At 39.0% G+C, this 19055-nt stretch overlaps 1 protein-coding gene across 1 annotated transcript in view; it reads right to left on the bottom strand.

Moving 5' to 3' along the window:
* VAT1L (vesicle amine transport 1 like) overlaps window positions 1-19055 on the bottom strand; it is a 55128-nt gene that overhangs the window by 14726 nt on the left and 21347 nt on the right. Inside the window, exons 5-7 of the mRNA XM_021540960.4 lie at window positions 17290-17393; window positions 16420-16475; window positions 14554-14748 (exon numbers count right to left, since the gene is read on the bottom strand). Of these exons, the coding sequence (XP_021396635.1) occupies window positions 14554-14748; window positions 16420-16475; window positions 17290-17393 (355 nt within the window). The remainder of the gene's footprint in view (window positions 1-14553; window positions 14749-16419; window positions 16476-17289; window positions 17394-19055) is intronic.

Below are 19055 nucleotides of genomic sequence, written 5' to 3'. Positions count from 1 at the left end.
CAGGAAATAAACTTTATTAAATTCATCACTATACAGTTAAAAAAAAAAAAAGACATCTTATGCTATTATTGACTATCAAGCTTCATGCCATCAGTTTTTAAACTCTTCCCTCAGCAATGGTGCCCTGTGATCTCTTCAAAAATCATCTGGAGAAAAACTGCACCAGCCCAGAAGATGATCTTATTTGTTGTCTTGCCCTCAGCTCCAGTAGTTATGAGTGTCATTAAAGTCTCCTGCTCCTCCACTCCCAAAACATGCAGACCTGATCCTAAGCACTCTGTTTTTGTGGTGCTGTTTTGCTTTTGAATTACAGTGCCTGGACTGTGGAAGGGCAGTGCTGCAGCTCTCTGCAGCCTTGCAGCAGCAATGCTGCCTGGTTACCTGTGTGTGGGAATCCAGCAGAGCCCTCTCCACACAAGTGAAAATCCTCCAGCCTTTCTGGAGCTCCACAGGAATATTGCTGTGTGCCAGCACATGCCTGCTTTAGTGTTCAGGTTATTACAACTTCCAGTATTGGGGTCAAATCATGTAAGGAATGCCACAGAACTCGAGTGCCTCTTCCATGTGCTGCTTCTTTTATTGTCTCCCTCAAACCAGCAGTCCTTGTCCTCCCAGAAGCACAGTGGAGTGGAGGAAACCCTGAGGTTCTGAATTCCTTGTGATGCAGATCCACACATGCCCTTTGGGCTTGTGTCTGTAAGCATAAAATAATTTGTTTTATCAATTCCTTGCTACTATGGTGTAAAAAAGGTATTTCTTTTTAATTTTATGTTTAGACAAAAGCCCTTCCAAGCCCCTTCTGGATACACCAAAACCAGAACTCAACGGGTGATTACTTTCTTGCTGCTTCCCAAGCTTTCATCAGCATCTGTTTACTCAAATTTCTGTCTATTCACAACAAGAGTTAATTTTCTATAGAGAAGGTATTTCATTGTGTGTACTTCACTAGAGAGGATTTTCTTTCCTTCCAGAAGATGCAAAACTTTACAAAAGCAATGTTCTTTTGTATCTCCTATTATTTTACCAGCACTCCATGCTGATGGTTTGCATTAGTTCCACCTGGTTTGTCTGTCAGGCTTGTTCCAGTTCTCTGATTCACTAGAACCACTATCCAATAACTGGATCTTCACACAAAACTCATTTCTACAGTCTGTCAGAGGTTTTTCCATCTCTTACCAGCACCAGTAATTTTTTTTGCATTTCTCATCAAACTTTTGAAGCCACACTTCAGCATCACAACCTGCATGAGAGTAATTTTCCTTTTTTCTCCCTTTAACTTATCTTACTTTCTTCTATGTGAAACAAGAAAACATGTTCTTGTCCTGCACTTTTCCCAAATAGCAGGTGAATTTTTTTGAAAATCAGGCACAAAACCTGTGACCAGCATGGCTTCAGCCCCTGTAACCTTGCATCTTACTTTCTAAATGATTCAAGTGACCCAAATATTTTTCACCCAAAGACCTTAAATTACATATTCCTCAGACTTGTCCTTAAGTTCTATTTTGAGCTACTTATTTCACAATATGGGATATTAAAATCATTAATAAAACAATGAGAAAATTCTACTTATTCCAAAGAACTCTAAATCTTCCTTTATTACTACTAAGGAGCAGAAATTGTGCTTTATTCCATAATCAGTATTCCAACACCATGGAAACTAAACTTAATGATTACAAAATACAATAAACATTCAGTCTTCCAGATGGTAATCAGTAAAAAGTCTTGACACTCTAATTTCTAAAGTCTGAGAAGCTTCATGTAAAAATCCACCTACTGGGATCAGATTAGCAGAACACATTAATGTTGTGACTTTGTAAACTATCTCCATTTTATTTTGTAACAATGGATTATCTTCAGTAAAATCCATCCCAAATCAGTAAACTAATTATGTAAATTCTTGAAACTCATCAAGGTAAATACCAAAGGTCCCTAATTATACAAATAAGAAAATACTTCTCTTTTGCTTTCCTTGTGTCATTTTTTTTGTTCCAGAAAGTAGTGCCATGAGGATTGCAAACCTAATTCTTTGTAAGTTATCACAGTATTTTTTGATAATTCAAAAAGTTTTCCAAGTCAGATCTTACCATTGGCTGCCGCTCTGTAGCTTCATTAAAACTAAACAAAACCAGAACCCTCTGTTATATTAAACTGTAATACAGCTGTTATGATAGACAGAATGATTCATGCTTATCCTCAGTTGGAGCTACATCACTTTACAACAAGATTTAAATAATTCATCCAGGCAAGATAAAAGGTATTTGCATTTATCTTGTTTGCTGGTTGGCAGTTTTACAATATACATTGCAGTCTTATTTGCTTTATTACTTAATATTTCTCCTGGCACTGTTAAAAAATGTCTCATTCTAAGCCAGTATTAAAGACCTTAACCTCCCATTAGCATTGTACCAGTGTGACTGCTATAAAATTGATTTCATTTACAACAAGTTTAATGCTGGTGTGTGAGCACTGATTCAGCTCAGCACTCCATGCTCCTGACCCAGCCCAGACTGCAAGAATTGGCAGCAGGGAGCTGAAGCACAAGTGTCTGTGTGACAGAACATCCCTGCTGCAGCCCAGGCAGCTTCTCATCCAATTCTGTGGAATTTGCACCTGTAGAAGCACCCCAACCCCCAAAGGCTTGTGCATGACCACAGCAATGCAGGGAAATAGGCAGAACCTCACATTTTTAACATATATTTTGCTAGCTGGAGGCTAAGGCAGGTTTAACTGCAGGAACTCTAGGAATTATGCTGGGTGTTTTGTTCAGATTGAAGGGAAAGATACAGGATTGTGTTACTTCTGCTAAAGAACTCAAAAGTTATGCCCTTCTTGCTCAGGAGAGTTCAGGATCTTTCTGTTATTTTACCCAGGATATAATCACAGCATATAACAGAAAAAGCCCTCAGGTTCTTCTCAAGGTTGTGGCTATTTGGTGGTGGTCAGGAATTCACTTTTGCACAATCTTTATTCTACTAAACTGAATTAATTAAACAAAGGTTTGGAGCTGCCTGTGATGTGTGAGGCTTCATTTCTTACAGGTCTAACATTTTCAGATGTGTGCACTGTAACACCACCTGAGCTTTGACACTCAAACTGTCATTTTTTGTACAATCAAAACTCTGGAAAATCAGTGCTCATTTGAATAAATTGCATTGCTTCCTTTTAGCATTGTTTTCTCAAAGTCAGTGCTCAAAACACAGAGTTTTTCCCTGACAAAATACCTTTGGGTTCAATCATTCCCAACAGGTTAATATATATTTAGGAGTCTTTTAGCATCGACAGTGTATCTGCTTCTCTGTCTTGGTGTAAATTTAAATCATTATCTGTAATCAGCAATAATACTATTACTAAGCTGCAATACCACATAGAACTCTCAATTATCACATTAAATTTAGATTACATTATGCTAAGAGATTTCTTTATGCCCAAGAGTAATTTTGCTTTCAAAATTCATCTGTGTTTAAAATGACCGAAAAGAATATATGAGCCATTATCATTAGGTGAGAACAATTATCTTGATTAACAATTGCTATGCACTAAACGGAAGTGTTATTTTGATAATTTTGATTTTTATTGCCTTTTTTTTTATCTTATCAAAGTTGTGTGAAATAGAACACAAAACCTATGTTTTCTTTGCAATAAAGGCAATTTAGTAACCTAATCAGACCACTAGTACCAAAGAAAAAAATAAATTAAAACAACCATGGAGAATAATTTTGTGCTACTGATCAAGAGATTTCCAAAATTCCTACCAGCCTGCCAAAACTAGTCATCAATATGATCAGTCGCTGAGAGACAGAACTGTTTTTTCTGATGGAACTAATAATTTACTTTTTCTTTGGCCACTGTTACATAGATACACCCAGAAGTTAACCCCAGGAAATGAACTAGAATGCCTTAGAAAGGCATTTCTAAAACCAAGAAAAGGCCCATTTAATTTAATTTACTGTACCAGAGTTCAGTATCTATTAACATCTAAACCTCCTTCTACTGCAGCTAAAAGCTTATGTCAATGTTCTCTATAGGCCAAGCACCCAATATTCCCCAAAGCAGAAAGATGTGAGCCAGAATTCACAGCAGAAATGCTCAAGGCACAGCCTCCACTGCTGTTTGTCACCACAGTCATGCAGCAGGTATGAAAGCTGCTGCCCTTTTCCTTCTGCTCTGTAAAGCTTTCTGCTCCCTGGCAGACAACAGAAATGGCCTCAGAGATGATGCTGCCTATGCAGAATCATTTAGACAAAAATGGACCCATCAGATTTAAGTATATATACAGACATTTTCATTATTCTTATCTCCCACTTCTCTTTTGATTCTTTTCAGTGACTTCTTAAGTGGATTTCCAGGCATTCGTTGATTAATGAAGTAAGAGACTCACAGATTACAGCCAGGAAAACAAAACAAAAAAATTAGTCTGTTTTTTTTTTGTTGTTGTTGTTTTTTGTTTGTTTGTTTGTTTTCGTTTTTTTCCCAAATCAAGAGGCTAAAACCTAATCCAAAAGCATCAGTCTGAAAAAGGAAATTTTTCAAAGGCAGGAGGAATCCAAATTATTTGTATTTTCTGTTGTGCCAGACATATACAGACGTATATGTCAACTCTCTCAACATCACCAAGTAGACTTTATTATTTTTCTCTCTCTCTTTTTTTTTTTAATCCTTAGCATCTGTGAAAATAGGTCTTTCTTTAATTTGAATGCAGACTAAAAGAAGTTTCTCAGAGAATGTAAACAACCAGGAGGAATTGTTAACACAAACCTCAGATTTCTGGTTCATGCTGCCCCTAGAGAAAAGCTGAATTTCTCACATTAGCACTCCCTGCCAGCCTACCTTGAATGACCAAGAGCTTTCCTCCCAAACCATCCAACTAACTAAGAAAGAAGCATGATGCTTTGACAAAGGGAAATCCAAGCTTCTGTTCGCAGGCTCTGTGGCTGAAACTACACACACCAGCAGAGCCCAGCACAACAGGGAAAGAGCATCTAAATGTGGCTTTGAAAACTTTGTTTCTAATATTTTCCCTCGAGTACCTGCTGTTTTTAGCCAGTCTCACTCACAGCATCCAGTGATTATGTCTGAGTGACAGAAAACACTCATTGTTCCAGCCCTGAAGAATTCCTTGCCAATCAGTGGTACTACCAGTTCCGTGGAGCAGGAGACACAGGAAACTTTCTCTTCGAATTAATTTAAAACTATTTCTGCTGGTGGGTGCAATAATGTATTGGCATTTATCTCATCCACATGCAAGACTGGAAGAAGATAGGCAGATATTTCCTTGCATTATCAGGTAGAAATAAAAAGGCATGGATTGAAGCACACTTGAATCACAAGGTATAAAAGCAAGTAGCTTTTGTTCTCTGATGCTTCAGGAAGAGTGTAGAAATTGTTTTTGGACAGGGAAATGATCCCATGACACTCTCTTTTCCTGTCTCTTGAGAAGTGCTTACATTTCATGACACAGACAGCAAAAATGAAGTGTAAAGCAACTGTGTTAAAGCCAGATATACAAAATAAAGACAGAAGACATACACTCTATCTTCTGGGGCTATGCACATGTGTTGGTGTCACTGATGCCCACAGTAAAGCTTTCCTTAACCAGGTCTCTGTTTATTTCCTTGCAGGGGAGCAGCATCACCAGACCAGCTCCATACATAAGGAATGTGTGCCAATTTATTACTTAGAAGCCAGCTAATATATTTCAGAAGGCAGACTACTCCTGTAAAATACTGCTTCTTCACAGTAATTAATCAGCACCTTGCTTAATATAACAGCTTTATCCTTATTTTTCTAATAAATGGCAAAGCAGCTCTCCCCATATAGTCTCCTGTTGCTAATTTAATTAACTGGAAGCATGTGACTATCTTTAATAGTGCACACTTTTTCTTCAGAGGAATCCATCAATGCTTCCTACATTATTTTCCTGCCTATTTCCCCCTGCCTTTGCATTATCCATCAGGAACCAAATCTACTTGTTATTCCCTTTTCCCTGCAGCTGCAGCATCTGTTGTGGCACACAGGGGCAAACAGAAGTGACAGCCTGGCCTGCCCCAGAAACACAACCATGACTCACCACTGCACTTTCAACTCTAGTGGCTCATGCCTTCCACCAAGTATTTTCTGCCCGTGTGTCTCCATAACGAATTAATTCTCAGCAGAGAGCTTACTAAGTAGCTCAGGAAAGAGCTGTAGCTGCAGGCTGTATTTATGTTAATGGAGAAGTTCAGTCTCAGGCTGGTCAGCTTCTAACCTCTGCAACAGAGAATCTGAGCCCAGGATCAATGCTCATCAGAAATACTGCCAAAACACATTTTTGTGTTTGCCACTTCATTCCAAAACAAGAAAATACCATTCCTGGAAGGAAAGAGCTCACTGACCTTAGGGAGAACTCACTCCTCTGTGCATCAGAGCCCCCATTAAGGCACTCAGTCACAAAGGGCTCCTGGAGATGCTGAGGCACAGCCCAGGGCTATGGCAGGGAGAGGCAGAACTGGCAATTAGAGATTTTCAGGCTGATCCATGATCTTTCCACTACTGTGCTGCATGGCACCAGGCAGGTAATGACATCCACCATCTCTTTTGTCATTCATCTACTAAATGGCTATTATAGCACAGATTTTCTCACTGTGCATAAAGGAACATTCTGAAGACTCTAGGTTGTTGTTTAAATACAGGTATTTAACTGGCAGGCCAGATAAAACAAGCTAAACTTCAGAGGCTGTAAAAAAAAATACTAGAAGGCATAGAGAAGAAATAAATTACTGGTCTAATTAAATTCCTTTCATGTTGCTTGAACTGCATACTGCGTTTATGAAGAATATATAGCAATTGAAAAGAACTGACTTTTGCTTACATACTTAACAAGTCTGAGTTTCCTAAAACAGCTCATTACCCAATCAGATTTTGTGGTAATCACAGTTAATGTCACGTATCTGAGGCCTTAGTACGGAGCCACCATGTTTATATTAAAGTCTTGTCTTGTTTCTATCCCAGGCTTTTAATAACATCATAACCATTGCCATCAACAGTGTGTGAATCTAAGAAGACCACTGGGTTATGCCATTGCTTCCTAATAGTGGTAGGAAGGGTAGAAGAATTATAAAGTAACATGAAGTCCTGTTAAACAGAATTAAATGCACAAGAAAAGCAAATTAAATTTTATAGGCACTTTGTAGGAACTTAATAATTCACCCAAGAGCAGTAAAGATCCCAGAGTCAGGTATACAAAATGTTTTAGAGGGAAAAAAAATTGCAATACCTAATTAATCTCCAGTGCTTTCAAGGTATATTTCATTCATCTAAGCATACAGCAACAAAATAATTTGGAGTTTTAATTAATATTTATTTCAGATATGCATCTTGGGAAAAAATCTTTGCCAATCCTAAGTTAAAGATCACCTTACTCATGGCTCAGTTTTCATTCTTTTACAACTTGTGTTCATTATATTTCATGTTAGCAAGGTAAAATTCAGGTGGAATAGCTTTCCCCTTAGCCTAGAGAAGAGGAGGCTCCAGGGAGACCTCAGAGCCTCTTCCAGTGCTTAAAGGGGCTCCAGGAGAGCTGGAGAGGGTCTGGGGACAAGGGCTGCAGTGCCAGGAGACATGGAATGGCTCCCAGTGCCAGAGGGCAGGGCTGGGTGGGATGTTGGGAATGAGGAATTGTTCCCTGGCAGGGTGGGCAGCCCTGGCCCAGGTGCCCAGAGCAGCTGTGGCTGCCCCTGGATCCCTGGCAGTGCCCAAGGCCAGGCTGGACACTGGGGCTGGAGCAGCCTGGGACAGGGGAAGGGGTCCCTGCCATGGCAAGGGTGGCACTGGGTGGGATTTAAGGTCTCATTCATCCCAAACCTTTCCATGAATCTGAGACTCCCTACATTTGAAAGATATGGTCTTTTTTTCAAATATCTTTGAAAGGTATTTGGCCTCTGTATAATTTGCTTGTGAACATAATCAAGCTGCCCTGAATTATTCAAGTTTTGTTTCTCAGTCTGTTTTCCCCACATCTTCATTTCCAAACCTGTTACATCAGCAAGACACAGATCCTTGCATTTCTGTGTGCTTTGATATCTGCACAAAGCTTGTATTAAGCTTGTGTTAGACCTGTGTGTATACAAGGAAGCAGTGGTGATGAACAGATAAAGCATTTAAATTTACTTTGAACTACAAGTATTTATTTCATCCAGTCAGAGGAACAGAATCCTCACACAGGAAGAACAAAGAGAGTTCAAGGCAGTATCAGAGGACAGGATATCTGCAGAGTTAACACCTGTCCATAAGGAAAGCTGTTCATGAACAACTGCAAAGAAATTCTGTCAAAGAAATACTCAAAACAAGCAGAGTCTGCTCTGTGGTGCTGGGGGAGCAATCACAGCACAGACACACTGACAAGCTCGTGGAGGTTTCACAGAATGAGCTGCAGTTCCCTCTTTAGACACCATATCACTGCAAAGTAAATTGTTCTATACTTATGAAAAAAATAATCTTTTCTGTATTTCAGAGTGGGTTATTACTTTGATTAAAAACTTACTTCCACTTTTATTCTGGTACTCTATTATTTTGTATACCCTGAAGAATAAACACTGTAGAAGTCCTTGACTTCAAAAAAGGCATAATTTGTTCTGCTGGAGAATGTTCTCATCAAGGAGGAAAGACAAAAAAAAAACCTGCACACATTATTATGACATTGTAACTATTAAAAAAAAAAAAAGTAGACCTGGGATGGTTTTTAGTATTCCTAACAAGATACCAGCCCAATCTGGTATTATGAGATTGCCCTCTTTCTACATTAAAAGTAACTAATGGGCCAATTTTCTGTGGGTCTCACTGCAGTGATACATGACAGGCTTTTTGCCCTGAAGCCAAGATCACATGAATGCATAAATAATTTTGATGAAATTAAAATCTCTCCTTTAGGGGGTCCACTGTTATTATTCTGCTATCATGAGTTTGAGATTTCCCATCTCCCAGCTCTCAAATAATGATATTGCTGATATTTAACAGCCTGAATTGAGATGGTAATTTATAGGAGAGGATGAGTTCACTGGAAAAACACAGGTTTACAGTACCTGAATCCTTTGAAGCCAGGGAGCACTGCTAAAACCAGACATATTGTGATTGCTCTGCCCTCCCCAAAACATGCCATAAATTCTGTATTGGATTGTAACTCAATAAAGCTGTAATGTTAAAGTAGGGTACCTATTCTTTGCCTGCTAAGAACACTGATAGCTAATGCAGAGACCAAAGAGTGTGATAACAGCAGCCTATGACGAAATGTGCCTTTTACAGGAAATTTTTGTATCAGCAGGTTCTCTATAATATCACTGTAATGTGATCAGTTGCACTGCATTCCTTTAGCTTCAGGTTCTTAAACACAGCTTGGGTTCCTTAGCAAATTACCGGATAAAAGCTCTGGCCTCAAGAGCAGGAAATCTCACTTAGATAATAACTATATCTACAGCTAGACATACTGATACAGTAATTCCTTTAAAATGCACATTTTCTCATATGTTGCTGTTCTCACATGTATCTGTTCTCTGCATTATCTATCAGTGTTATTTGCACACAAAGGAAAAATATTACAAACCTTACAGGAAGATCTCTCATAATTATACACCCAAAAAAACCCCAGTGACCCAGTGCAGTGTTCATTACAAACTAAATTAAGGTGCAGGGCTCTTTCCAGTTAAAAATAATCTCTGCACTGACCACAAGGCACAGTCACTAGAGCTCTCAGATAGTCATATCATGATCTGCAATATTTAGTGCCTCAATTCCACTGATTTTGATCACAGCTGAGTGCCATGGTGTATTCTTGGGCCTGGGCTATGGCTTTTGCATGACTATTCACTAAGTGAGGTGCTGCTAAAGGCATTATTGCATTATCACTACAAACCAGTGACAGTGGTGACATCTCTTAGCAAACTGTCACATCTCTTACTTTCCAAGAGTAAGTAACAACTCTCTCGCAGAGGTTTCAGTATCTCACCACTCTTACTGACCCTAAGGCAGCAGGAGCCTTTGATACCATTCCTGGCCCATAGCAGGGCACTGCATTAAATGCTTTGAGAGAGAGGAATGTAATGAATCCTCTGGTACATGGCACAGACCTGCAGTCAGGATGTTTTTCCATAATCTCACTCGTCACCCACATGGATCAAAATGCCCAAGTCTGAAAACTTTCTGACTGCTGAGAGTCCCTTTTGAAAGAAGCAGGTTCAGGTAAAGGGAAAGGTACCCCAGATATTTTGATGACTTTGACCATGACTGGCAGCTCCTGTGCAAGAATTTGTGAGGTTTGTTTTACACATGCTCAATGCTAACTTTGGCTGCTGTGAATCACCGAAGAAGGCATATTTAACTTCTGTGTCAATATACCTTGAACATAAATCTTCTTTTGCAACTATAAAGAGATGAAAACCAGAGACTTTTAATAGAAAAGTGCAACATGCATGTTTTTATTCAACACACTAGGTTTTTCTGAGAACTGTCAGTTTTCATCCTGCTTACTAATTGATTACTATGTAAAGCCAAATACTCACAGACCCTCAGGAGAATGCTAATGCATAAATGCACAGTACAAGTTAATCAGAATGAAGACGAGTGGTAAATAGGCACTAACCAAGAAACAACTAAAAAGATCAAAAAATATTCACTGAATACAAATTCTGTTTTAAACTCTGCTATTTGCAATGAAATGTAATCCTATCAGACAATCAGCTTTTTGCTACAGAGCAGCATTTTAAGCATGTGCCACTACAAATCATCCCATCTTTTAAACACTTGAATGCATAAACAAATAGTTGCAAAGCAGCAAGATATCTCACCAGCAGCTAATTTATTGTATGACTTCATTCATCTCATGATGAGCAATCCCCAAGTTGTATTTCCATTTTAAATTATCTGTGGGTTCTGTTACTGTCTCTTTTAGTTAAATCCTTCTTATTTTTCCACAATAAAGTGGTTCTAATTGCCTACTTGAGACAAGACTGGGCTTTACTGGGATTTATGGATCTAAGTTTGAGATTAAAATTACCCTTCCCAAACAAACAGCAGCAGCTAACACAGCAATACAAATAGTTTTGCTCCAAAGCAGCAGTCAAGAGTCTGGATCCAGAGCTCCCTTGTGTGAGCAGTAATCTGATGCACTAAAGAAAACTGAGTCACTTCTAAAGTTCCTCTTTTCAGTCAGTTGGCAAATTTATTTAAGCAGCCTGCACTGAAGAGGCAGGGCAATGCTTATCCTAAAACAAAGGAATCCTTCCACAGACTTCGTGGCCTTTGGATGCAGCCCTAAAGCAGAGAAAGGAGGACACTTGAAGGGTTTATATCCTAATTAGAATGATCTCATGGACACTGAGGCAAACCTTCATGGTTCAACAGGAACAGTATCAAACTAAGTCCATCTAGCAATTTCTAAGCAGTTCACGCTATAAAATAATTTGACAATCAACTGGACAGCATTAATACAGACTGCATAATAGGCAAATGGGAATCTAATAACTTTCTCTAAGTTCTGTATTACTGCCACTTGAAACACTGTAAAATGGAGAATCTCACTGCCATTACAGTATTCTCTCATCAGTATATTCTTTAAAATTCAAACCGTGTGCTCCTGCAGAAATTATTAAGAACTAAATGCTGTTCAAGGAACAATACCAGGCTTTTAGAAGAATGAAGTATTTCTTTTACACTTCATGAAGACCCATGAAAACTGACACAAAGCCTGTCTCTGGCTGTTCTGACATGCACTGGAACATAAAGCCCTCAGTTTTGGGGTCATCATGCAAGGAAACCAGCCTTGAGCAGCAAAGGGGAACACCACTGTGGATATAACTCATTGTCCTCTGCTCTGATACGTGGATGGAAACTGATACAGGACTGAAAAGAGCAGCATTTGTACTGTAATGCAGCTTTGAAACAAAACCAGGTATCTTCCATGTTGGCTTCAGAGAAGCCTGCATTAACTTGTGAATTGACATTTTCACTAAGGAATACATGAAAACAAATGGAGATGCAGAGTGAATAAAGCGAGCTGAAGGGATGTGCTGGGGATATGCCTTTCATACAGAGATCAAACCTATTATGTATGTGATGATACATTCAGGTATTTAAAATAAAGCATTGGGAAAGGTGTCCCATGGTGAAGGCTCCTTTGAGAACTTTCCTTACAATATTTTCATTTTGAATGTGTCTGACTGCATTCAAGATAATTTCTAGGGTAGAAATGCTAAACAGAGGACACATGAATTCCCCCATGAGGTTCTGGAAAAAGCAATATTCCTTCACAGAAAACTAATCAGCCATTCATTTTCAAATGCCATGTAGGGAGTCCAACTGTCTGCCACTCTCTAGTTAATGCACATTCTCAATGCTCTTATGGGTCAGGAAGTTTTCTTAGGAAACCTGGTAAAAGCTGGTCATGTATTGGCTTAGTCTCTAATAAAGTCTACTGGGAGAGGTCAAATGAAAGTGGACATTTGGAGCTCACCAAGCTTACCCAACAGGAACTGAAAAACAATCAGATGTCCACCTCTGAAAGGAGATGTTCAAGCTCTGGAATTAAAAATAAAAACCTACCAAAACAGAACAGATATGCACCAACCTTTCTTCAGTGTAGTTCCATTTACTCCTCAGCTATGACACATTCTCTGTGTATCATATAAATTTGAGAGTCAGCCCCACGTTACTTTCATGCCCACAAAATACACTCCAAAAATGATAATGCCCTGGATGAGTAATATTTCAGTAATACTTTGCAATCAAATAAACAACTCTTGCACTACCATATCCCTTAAGGTACAGCCAGATACTCCTCTGCCAATTCTCAGACAGCTCATGGAAAGCCAGCAGGTGTGACAAATGAGCTGGAGTTTTCTAGACTGTGCTTTACAACAGATGTATTTACACATATCACAATCTACTGGTGGGGATGGTGCATGCTACTGCCAAATGTTAGATGAAATGTTATCAAACAGAAGTCTCCCAGCAAATTCCCATTATGTTGACTATTGAGACCTGCTTGCCATGTGTAATTTTTCATGTTATGGCATGTCCTCAATCAAGTATTGTTTAAGCTATTGTTACTATTTTAATTATCCTTCTCTTACCAGTACATGAAAAGTATGTATTTTACATGAACAAAGAAATTGCATAATGCTTGTCTAGAGACCTGTGCACTTAAATTTTTAAGCTCCTTCATAACCTTAATTAATAATTAAATTCAAAAAGATACATCAAAACCATAAATCTGATCCCACTTCTAGTCCATACTTCTCTGCAAAGGGCTCTCCCTTTCAGGCAGTAGCAGAGGATTTTGTCTTGCCTGAGCAGCTGCTATTTATCACAATATCTGCTATTCCTGGAGCAGGGGGACGCCAAGCCTTGGTGTCCCCAGCTGGGACAGCCCCAGGTGTCCCTGGGTGCTGCTGGTGACACTGTGGCCTCAGGCAGACCTTTCAGAGGGAAAGAAGGGGGATCCTGGGGAAGTTGTTACTACAGAGGAGCCCACAGGGGCTGGACCCTTTGCACCTCTGCCACATGAAGTGGCACCTTGAGATGCACTGGGCACTTGCAGGGACAGCACAGGACACGCTGGGCTCAGAAAACAGCTCACAGGCCAGCCACAATCTTAATAAAATACTGCACTACTCATGGACTGAGCCTGGTGCTGGTTACTATTCCCTCATGGTAACACCACCTACTGTGTTCAAACACAAACAGGATTTTGTTGCAGCACCTCTGAACAAGAAATAAACACTACAGACACAACCCCACTCAGCAGAGCTGTCACAGACACACATCCTGAGCGATGTGCCAGGCTCAGTGCACTTCCCAGACACATAAACCATGAGCATTAATCTGGTGGTGCTCTATAATTGTGTTGTTTCTTCATATGGTAATGCCTGTTCACACCTCCAAAAATACTTATCTTCCTTCACCAGCATCTTAACTAAAAATGTCTCAAACAGCACTTTGAACAAGGGGTTTGTAACTGCCCAGGATGTGAGCAGTTTAGTTTCTTTGCATGTCTTTAAGGAGAGCTGAGGAATTAAAGGAATTAAAAAAATAAGCACAAGAAATCCACAGTCCACAACTGCAACTTACATTTAAAGGGAGTTCTGATTTCTTTGTCTTGGACACGTTTTCAATAACTGCCAGAAAACCTGCAAACTTCCAAGGCTTGCTAGCACAACTGTGGCACTGAAACTAAAGCTTGTGTATTAAAATGCATTCTGAGGGAAAAAATCTAACTTGTTTTCAATTCCATTGTTTGCATTTCACTCTGAATTTGTTAGTTAGTTAGTGTTTCATGCACTTAGGAAAAAGAAAGTTATCTAATACTGAAAAAACACATTTATTATTAGCATTTTCAATAAATATATACTTAGAAGAAAAATATGTGGATAACTCTGGATCTTGGATTTTACAAATAGCAGAGGCTCTAGAGACAACTCAGGCACAAACTAAAAAGCAGAACACAATAATAACTAGAAAACATGTTTAAATATGATTTTACCTCTAAAAGTACATATTTTTCAGGAATTTCAAAATGAGGACTCCTACCTCTTCCAAAGCCCATAATGAATCAACCACAGGCTTGATCTTCTTACTGTTATATAGATTTAGGAGTTTGTCCATCACACCCTTGATCAGGCCACCTCGATTCTGTTTGAAAAGTAGATTCAACAGGGAAAATCCAGCAATGACTTTGTTCTCCTCATACAGCTTGATAGGATTTACTTTCTCAACCTGCCACCACTGGAAATCAATACACAACAGCATGGTTAGAAAAACATTCTTCAAGAAATGTACAGGAAAGTTCACAAGCAAGCTGTGTGTACGGATGTGATGAATTACTCCTCTGCCAGGCCTGAAGCAACAGCCAAGAGAAGCAGCGAGGATTTGATTTAAGGATGAGGAAAGAAAGTGTGCAGCTGACTGACAAGCAGAAATAAAACACAAACTTGTGTTGGAGGAGGTCAAGGTGTGAGAAGGATGGTGTACACATCTGGGTTTTTAAGAGGGTGTGGCAGTTAAGGAGTTTGGCTTTCCTACCACCCTCTGCTCTCCTGCTGTCTCCAGCCAGCCACTGGAGTGCCCAGATGTTCACTGGCAGCTCCCAGCCATGACTGCTCAAAGCCAAGGGAACCAGGCACTGCCTGTCAGCTGCTGTACATCCATTATTATGTTTATGACACTCGAGCATACCTCATAGTATCTGATGAAAGGATTTTATTTCATTTAGCTCAAGAGCATCACTGAGAGTGAGAGATGCCACTTCCCTGCAAATTTCATTTGAATGGGTAAATTTTTAATTAGAATTTTCATACAATTTTGATGAGTTAGTTTTGCAGCACAATTACATAAAGAAACTATAGTTGTATTCAAAATTTTTATTTTTTTATTAATTCAATTTATTAATATTTATTCCATCAGTAAATACCAATACTATCTAAAAAAGACTTCAGTTGAAATTTATTTAATTGGGCCAACCCACCCTACACATTATATGCACCTGGATATTCTTACATTACCAGTAAAAAGCTGCATAGCAAAGATTATTTTTTGGTCACAAGTGTGTGACAATAACAAGGATCCTTCCACTACAACCATTGAGACAATGTAGGAGGCAAAGAACAGCTCCTTGCTACAGTCTCTGACTTATCTTGTTTTCAGCTACACTTTTGAAGCCAATTCCTCCTGGGAAGGGGGTGTTGCTGGAAGCTGTAAATGAGATTCTGGCAAAAAGATCATAGGACAGATGTTCAGAAAAGACTTTTCCCTATGTTTTTCCTGTATGAAGGAATCACCTTCACTCTTGGTTAACTTATTTCTTACTGGCAGTTTCTGTGACTTATTTGTCTTATTTTTGATCTCTAGGATTTCTGCAAAGATTTCTGTTGTAGTAAGCTGAAGGAAAAAAAAAAAAACATTTGAACTTTGAATTTATTGACATCATCAATTAGGAGCAAATGCCACATCATCATCTCTTTGATGTCACTTGAACATGGAGAACTGGAAAATGTTTTTCTGTATGAAACAAAATTCTGAACAGCTGGAAATGACTGGACACATTTAAGAGATATATGTCCTTTAATTCACTGCATGGTCCTGACTGTTTTCAGATACAAGGAACCTTCAGGGTACAGTTAATCATATCCACAGATGTGATATTTTGCCACAAGTAAATAAATAATGCAGTCTAAACTCAGCTGTGTAAGGAATCTATGTCCTACAGACAATTTCAATGGCAGTGTGAAATGCACGCAGATCCAATTCTGGTCCAGCTGTGCTGTCAGAAGAAAACATGGCACAAAACCACAACATCAGAAGTAACAACTCAGCAGAGACAAATGAAAATTATGAAGATGAAAATGCTACAGAAAAGATCAAAGTCAGAGGAAAGAGCATCGTCACAGAAACACTTACTGATTTTGCAAAACTGAAGAAGCTTTTTGTCTCCCCAGTAACCATGTTAGATGAACCTGTAAAAGATGAACACATTCACACACAACCTATAATTACAAGCAACAGCAGACCATTTAGTACATGGAAAATAATCTCTATGATTCATATTTAAGAAAAAAACATGCCCAGATTTAAAAGAGATTAGTAGAAATACTTTGAGAATAAAAAATAACAAAGAGGCCAATGCAACCAAGCCCTCCAGGCTTACAGGAACTCCAAGATGACACTGACAATCAATCAAATTGTCAGAGACAGGTTAGGTTCTGTTGGATATCCCATAAATGCAGCAAACCCTTCAGCTGTGCCCTCCAACAGGAGCTTCCCCACACAGCAGGGCAGCCTGGCACAGCAGCAGGGGAGATGTGTCTGCTCATGTGAGGAGCAGTCCACAAACAGGAGTGGAAATTTGTGAACAGAAGCCTGGGTTGGATTCATCAAAGTCATGTCAAAACCAAGAGCATCCTTTCTGAAATTGTCCTTAAAGCTTTTCTCTCACAAAAACTACATTGCAATTTCCTTGGCCACACAATGATTCCCAGAATGAGAGATCCAAACTTTCCCCCATCCTTCTCCTGTATCACCCAATTATGTTTAACAATCTGTAATGTAGGTTCACTTTCAATTTTGGATTTACTTTTCTAAATTTTTTTTTGTATTATTTATTTATCAAAAATTTAGTTCATGGTCAGCTTTACTAAAACTCTTGATTGGAAATTATCAAACTGAGCAAGCATAGCATGTCAATCTCCAGCTCTGGAAGAAGGGGCATGGATACTTTTAAGCTCTGGAAAGCTTTACTTTTGAAATGTGTACCTGCTTTTTCCCACTCACCATATAAAATGTAAGTCCCAAGGGGTTTGAGAAGACTGAGGCCTTTGCCAGTATTTTCTCCACAAAGACAGTCCAAAACAATATCTACTCCATCTGCTGAAATTCTAAAACAAATAAAAATCTCTTACTTTTCAGTAATATACACAGGGCTGGCTGGTCAGGCTGGTTGGTAACAAAATACTAACATTTTCTAGGTACTTTAGAAAGGACTCTTAAGGCTGAGACTTTGACCATGTGAAAACTTTACCCTCATCAAAATATATTTCCGACTCATTCAGTGGCACAATGCAAGTTTTTCAGGCTAATCAAGCCACGCCTCTTAGGCATTACAGAGGGGCAAACCATCTTGTTTCTCCTTTTTCAGGGCTTTCAGTAAAATTATATTATCAAAAGACCAGCAACAGATAAAAAGTTCTTTTTTGATTGAATACGAATATTAGAGAATGCTTGTTTCGTGAATAATATAGAGTAAAAGGATATTTTTCTTAGTCACATCTAATATTATTTTTCTGAATTTGTAAGGAAACAGATCTTCTTATTTTATTTTCAGACAGAATTATTTGTAAAGTTATTTACAGAGTCTTCTTCTTCAGATACTTTATCAACTAGATATCAGCTAAGACTTAAGTCAAGCATCAAGAGAAGTCACCAAGAGCTAGAGATCTAGCACAAGGGTTACAATTAGGCCATTTTGTGCTGTTTTAATAAACAGTTTGAATATTTATAACTTTCAAACAGCTCTGTCAATGCAATGTCAATATGATGCTGAGGAAGAAAAAAAAGTACACTGAATATCCTGATTTAGGGGAGAGGAGAAGATTTATGGCTTGTAATGCATCTTCTGCTTCCTCACAAAACAAAGGTGAGACCCAGACATCCATTGGTTACAAACAGCAGCAAAACCAGGAAACTTCACTCCTTGGTACTACTGCCACATTTGGGGCAAGAAATTGCTTCTATTCAGGCCACTGGATGAGCCTCCACTGTACAGGAACAAGAATTTTACAATGAAACTGCTTTTGGTGGCTTCCCTGGTTGAACTGATTCCTCATCCCCTATAAACATTTCCACATTCATAACCTCTCTTACAGATTTTCGGGGGATTTTTTTTCTCATTTGCTTGTAGTCACTGGTGGTTGCTTTGGTTTTGTTCTGTTTTTTGAGTTTTCTCCCTGATGAATGCCCCAGTGACCTGCAATGAAGCAGATTCCTACCACTGTCCTTTCTCCATCACAGCTCCATCCTTTTCTGCTGACAGACTTGTAACAAATGAACACTTTAAGCAGAACACAGTACACAGCTAATATCCATCAAACCAAACAACCACACCATTCCCCTCACTGCTGCTGCCAAGAGACAACTTGTCAAAACATCATTCTCAGAATTACTGCTGTAGGTTTATTAAAAATCTTTTCAATGCAAAGGGAAAACGGAAGGGTCTGAGTAACAAATCAGAGTACTGGCACATTCTACAGGGTGCCAGTTCTGCCTTGCAATCAGGACTATTCACTGAGCTGATATTAAACATTGCTGTGCAAGGAAAGAAGCACAAACTAGCTTGTTACACCCATGTTTTTTTATCTCTTGTACCCACCCTGATTTCTCCTGCAATACCAGCCTGTAGTGCTAACAGCCCAGAGAGAAGTTCTGCCACCTCCACCAACACCAGTATCAACAGTTAGACAAACTGAAAAACAAAGTGTTTGAAAGCACATAAACAGAAACACACATGATGACTTCAAAAGGCAACAGGCTGATTTTAATCT

This window comes from Lonchura striata, chromosome 11 (assembly GCF_050655825.1).
Source record: "Lonchura striata isolate lonStrDom1 chromosome 11, ASM5065582v1, whole genome shotgun sequence".
Classification (NCBI taxonomy): domain Eukaryota; kingdom Metazoa; phylum Chordata; class Aves; order Passeriformes; family Estrildidae; genus Lonchura; species Lonchura striata.
The sequence above is the reverse complement of the archived record's forward strand: the minus strand, read 5'-3'. Positions and strand labels throughout refer to the sequence as shown.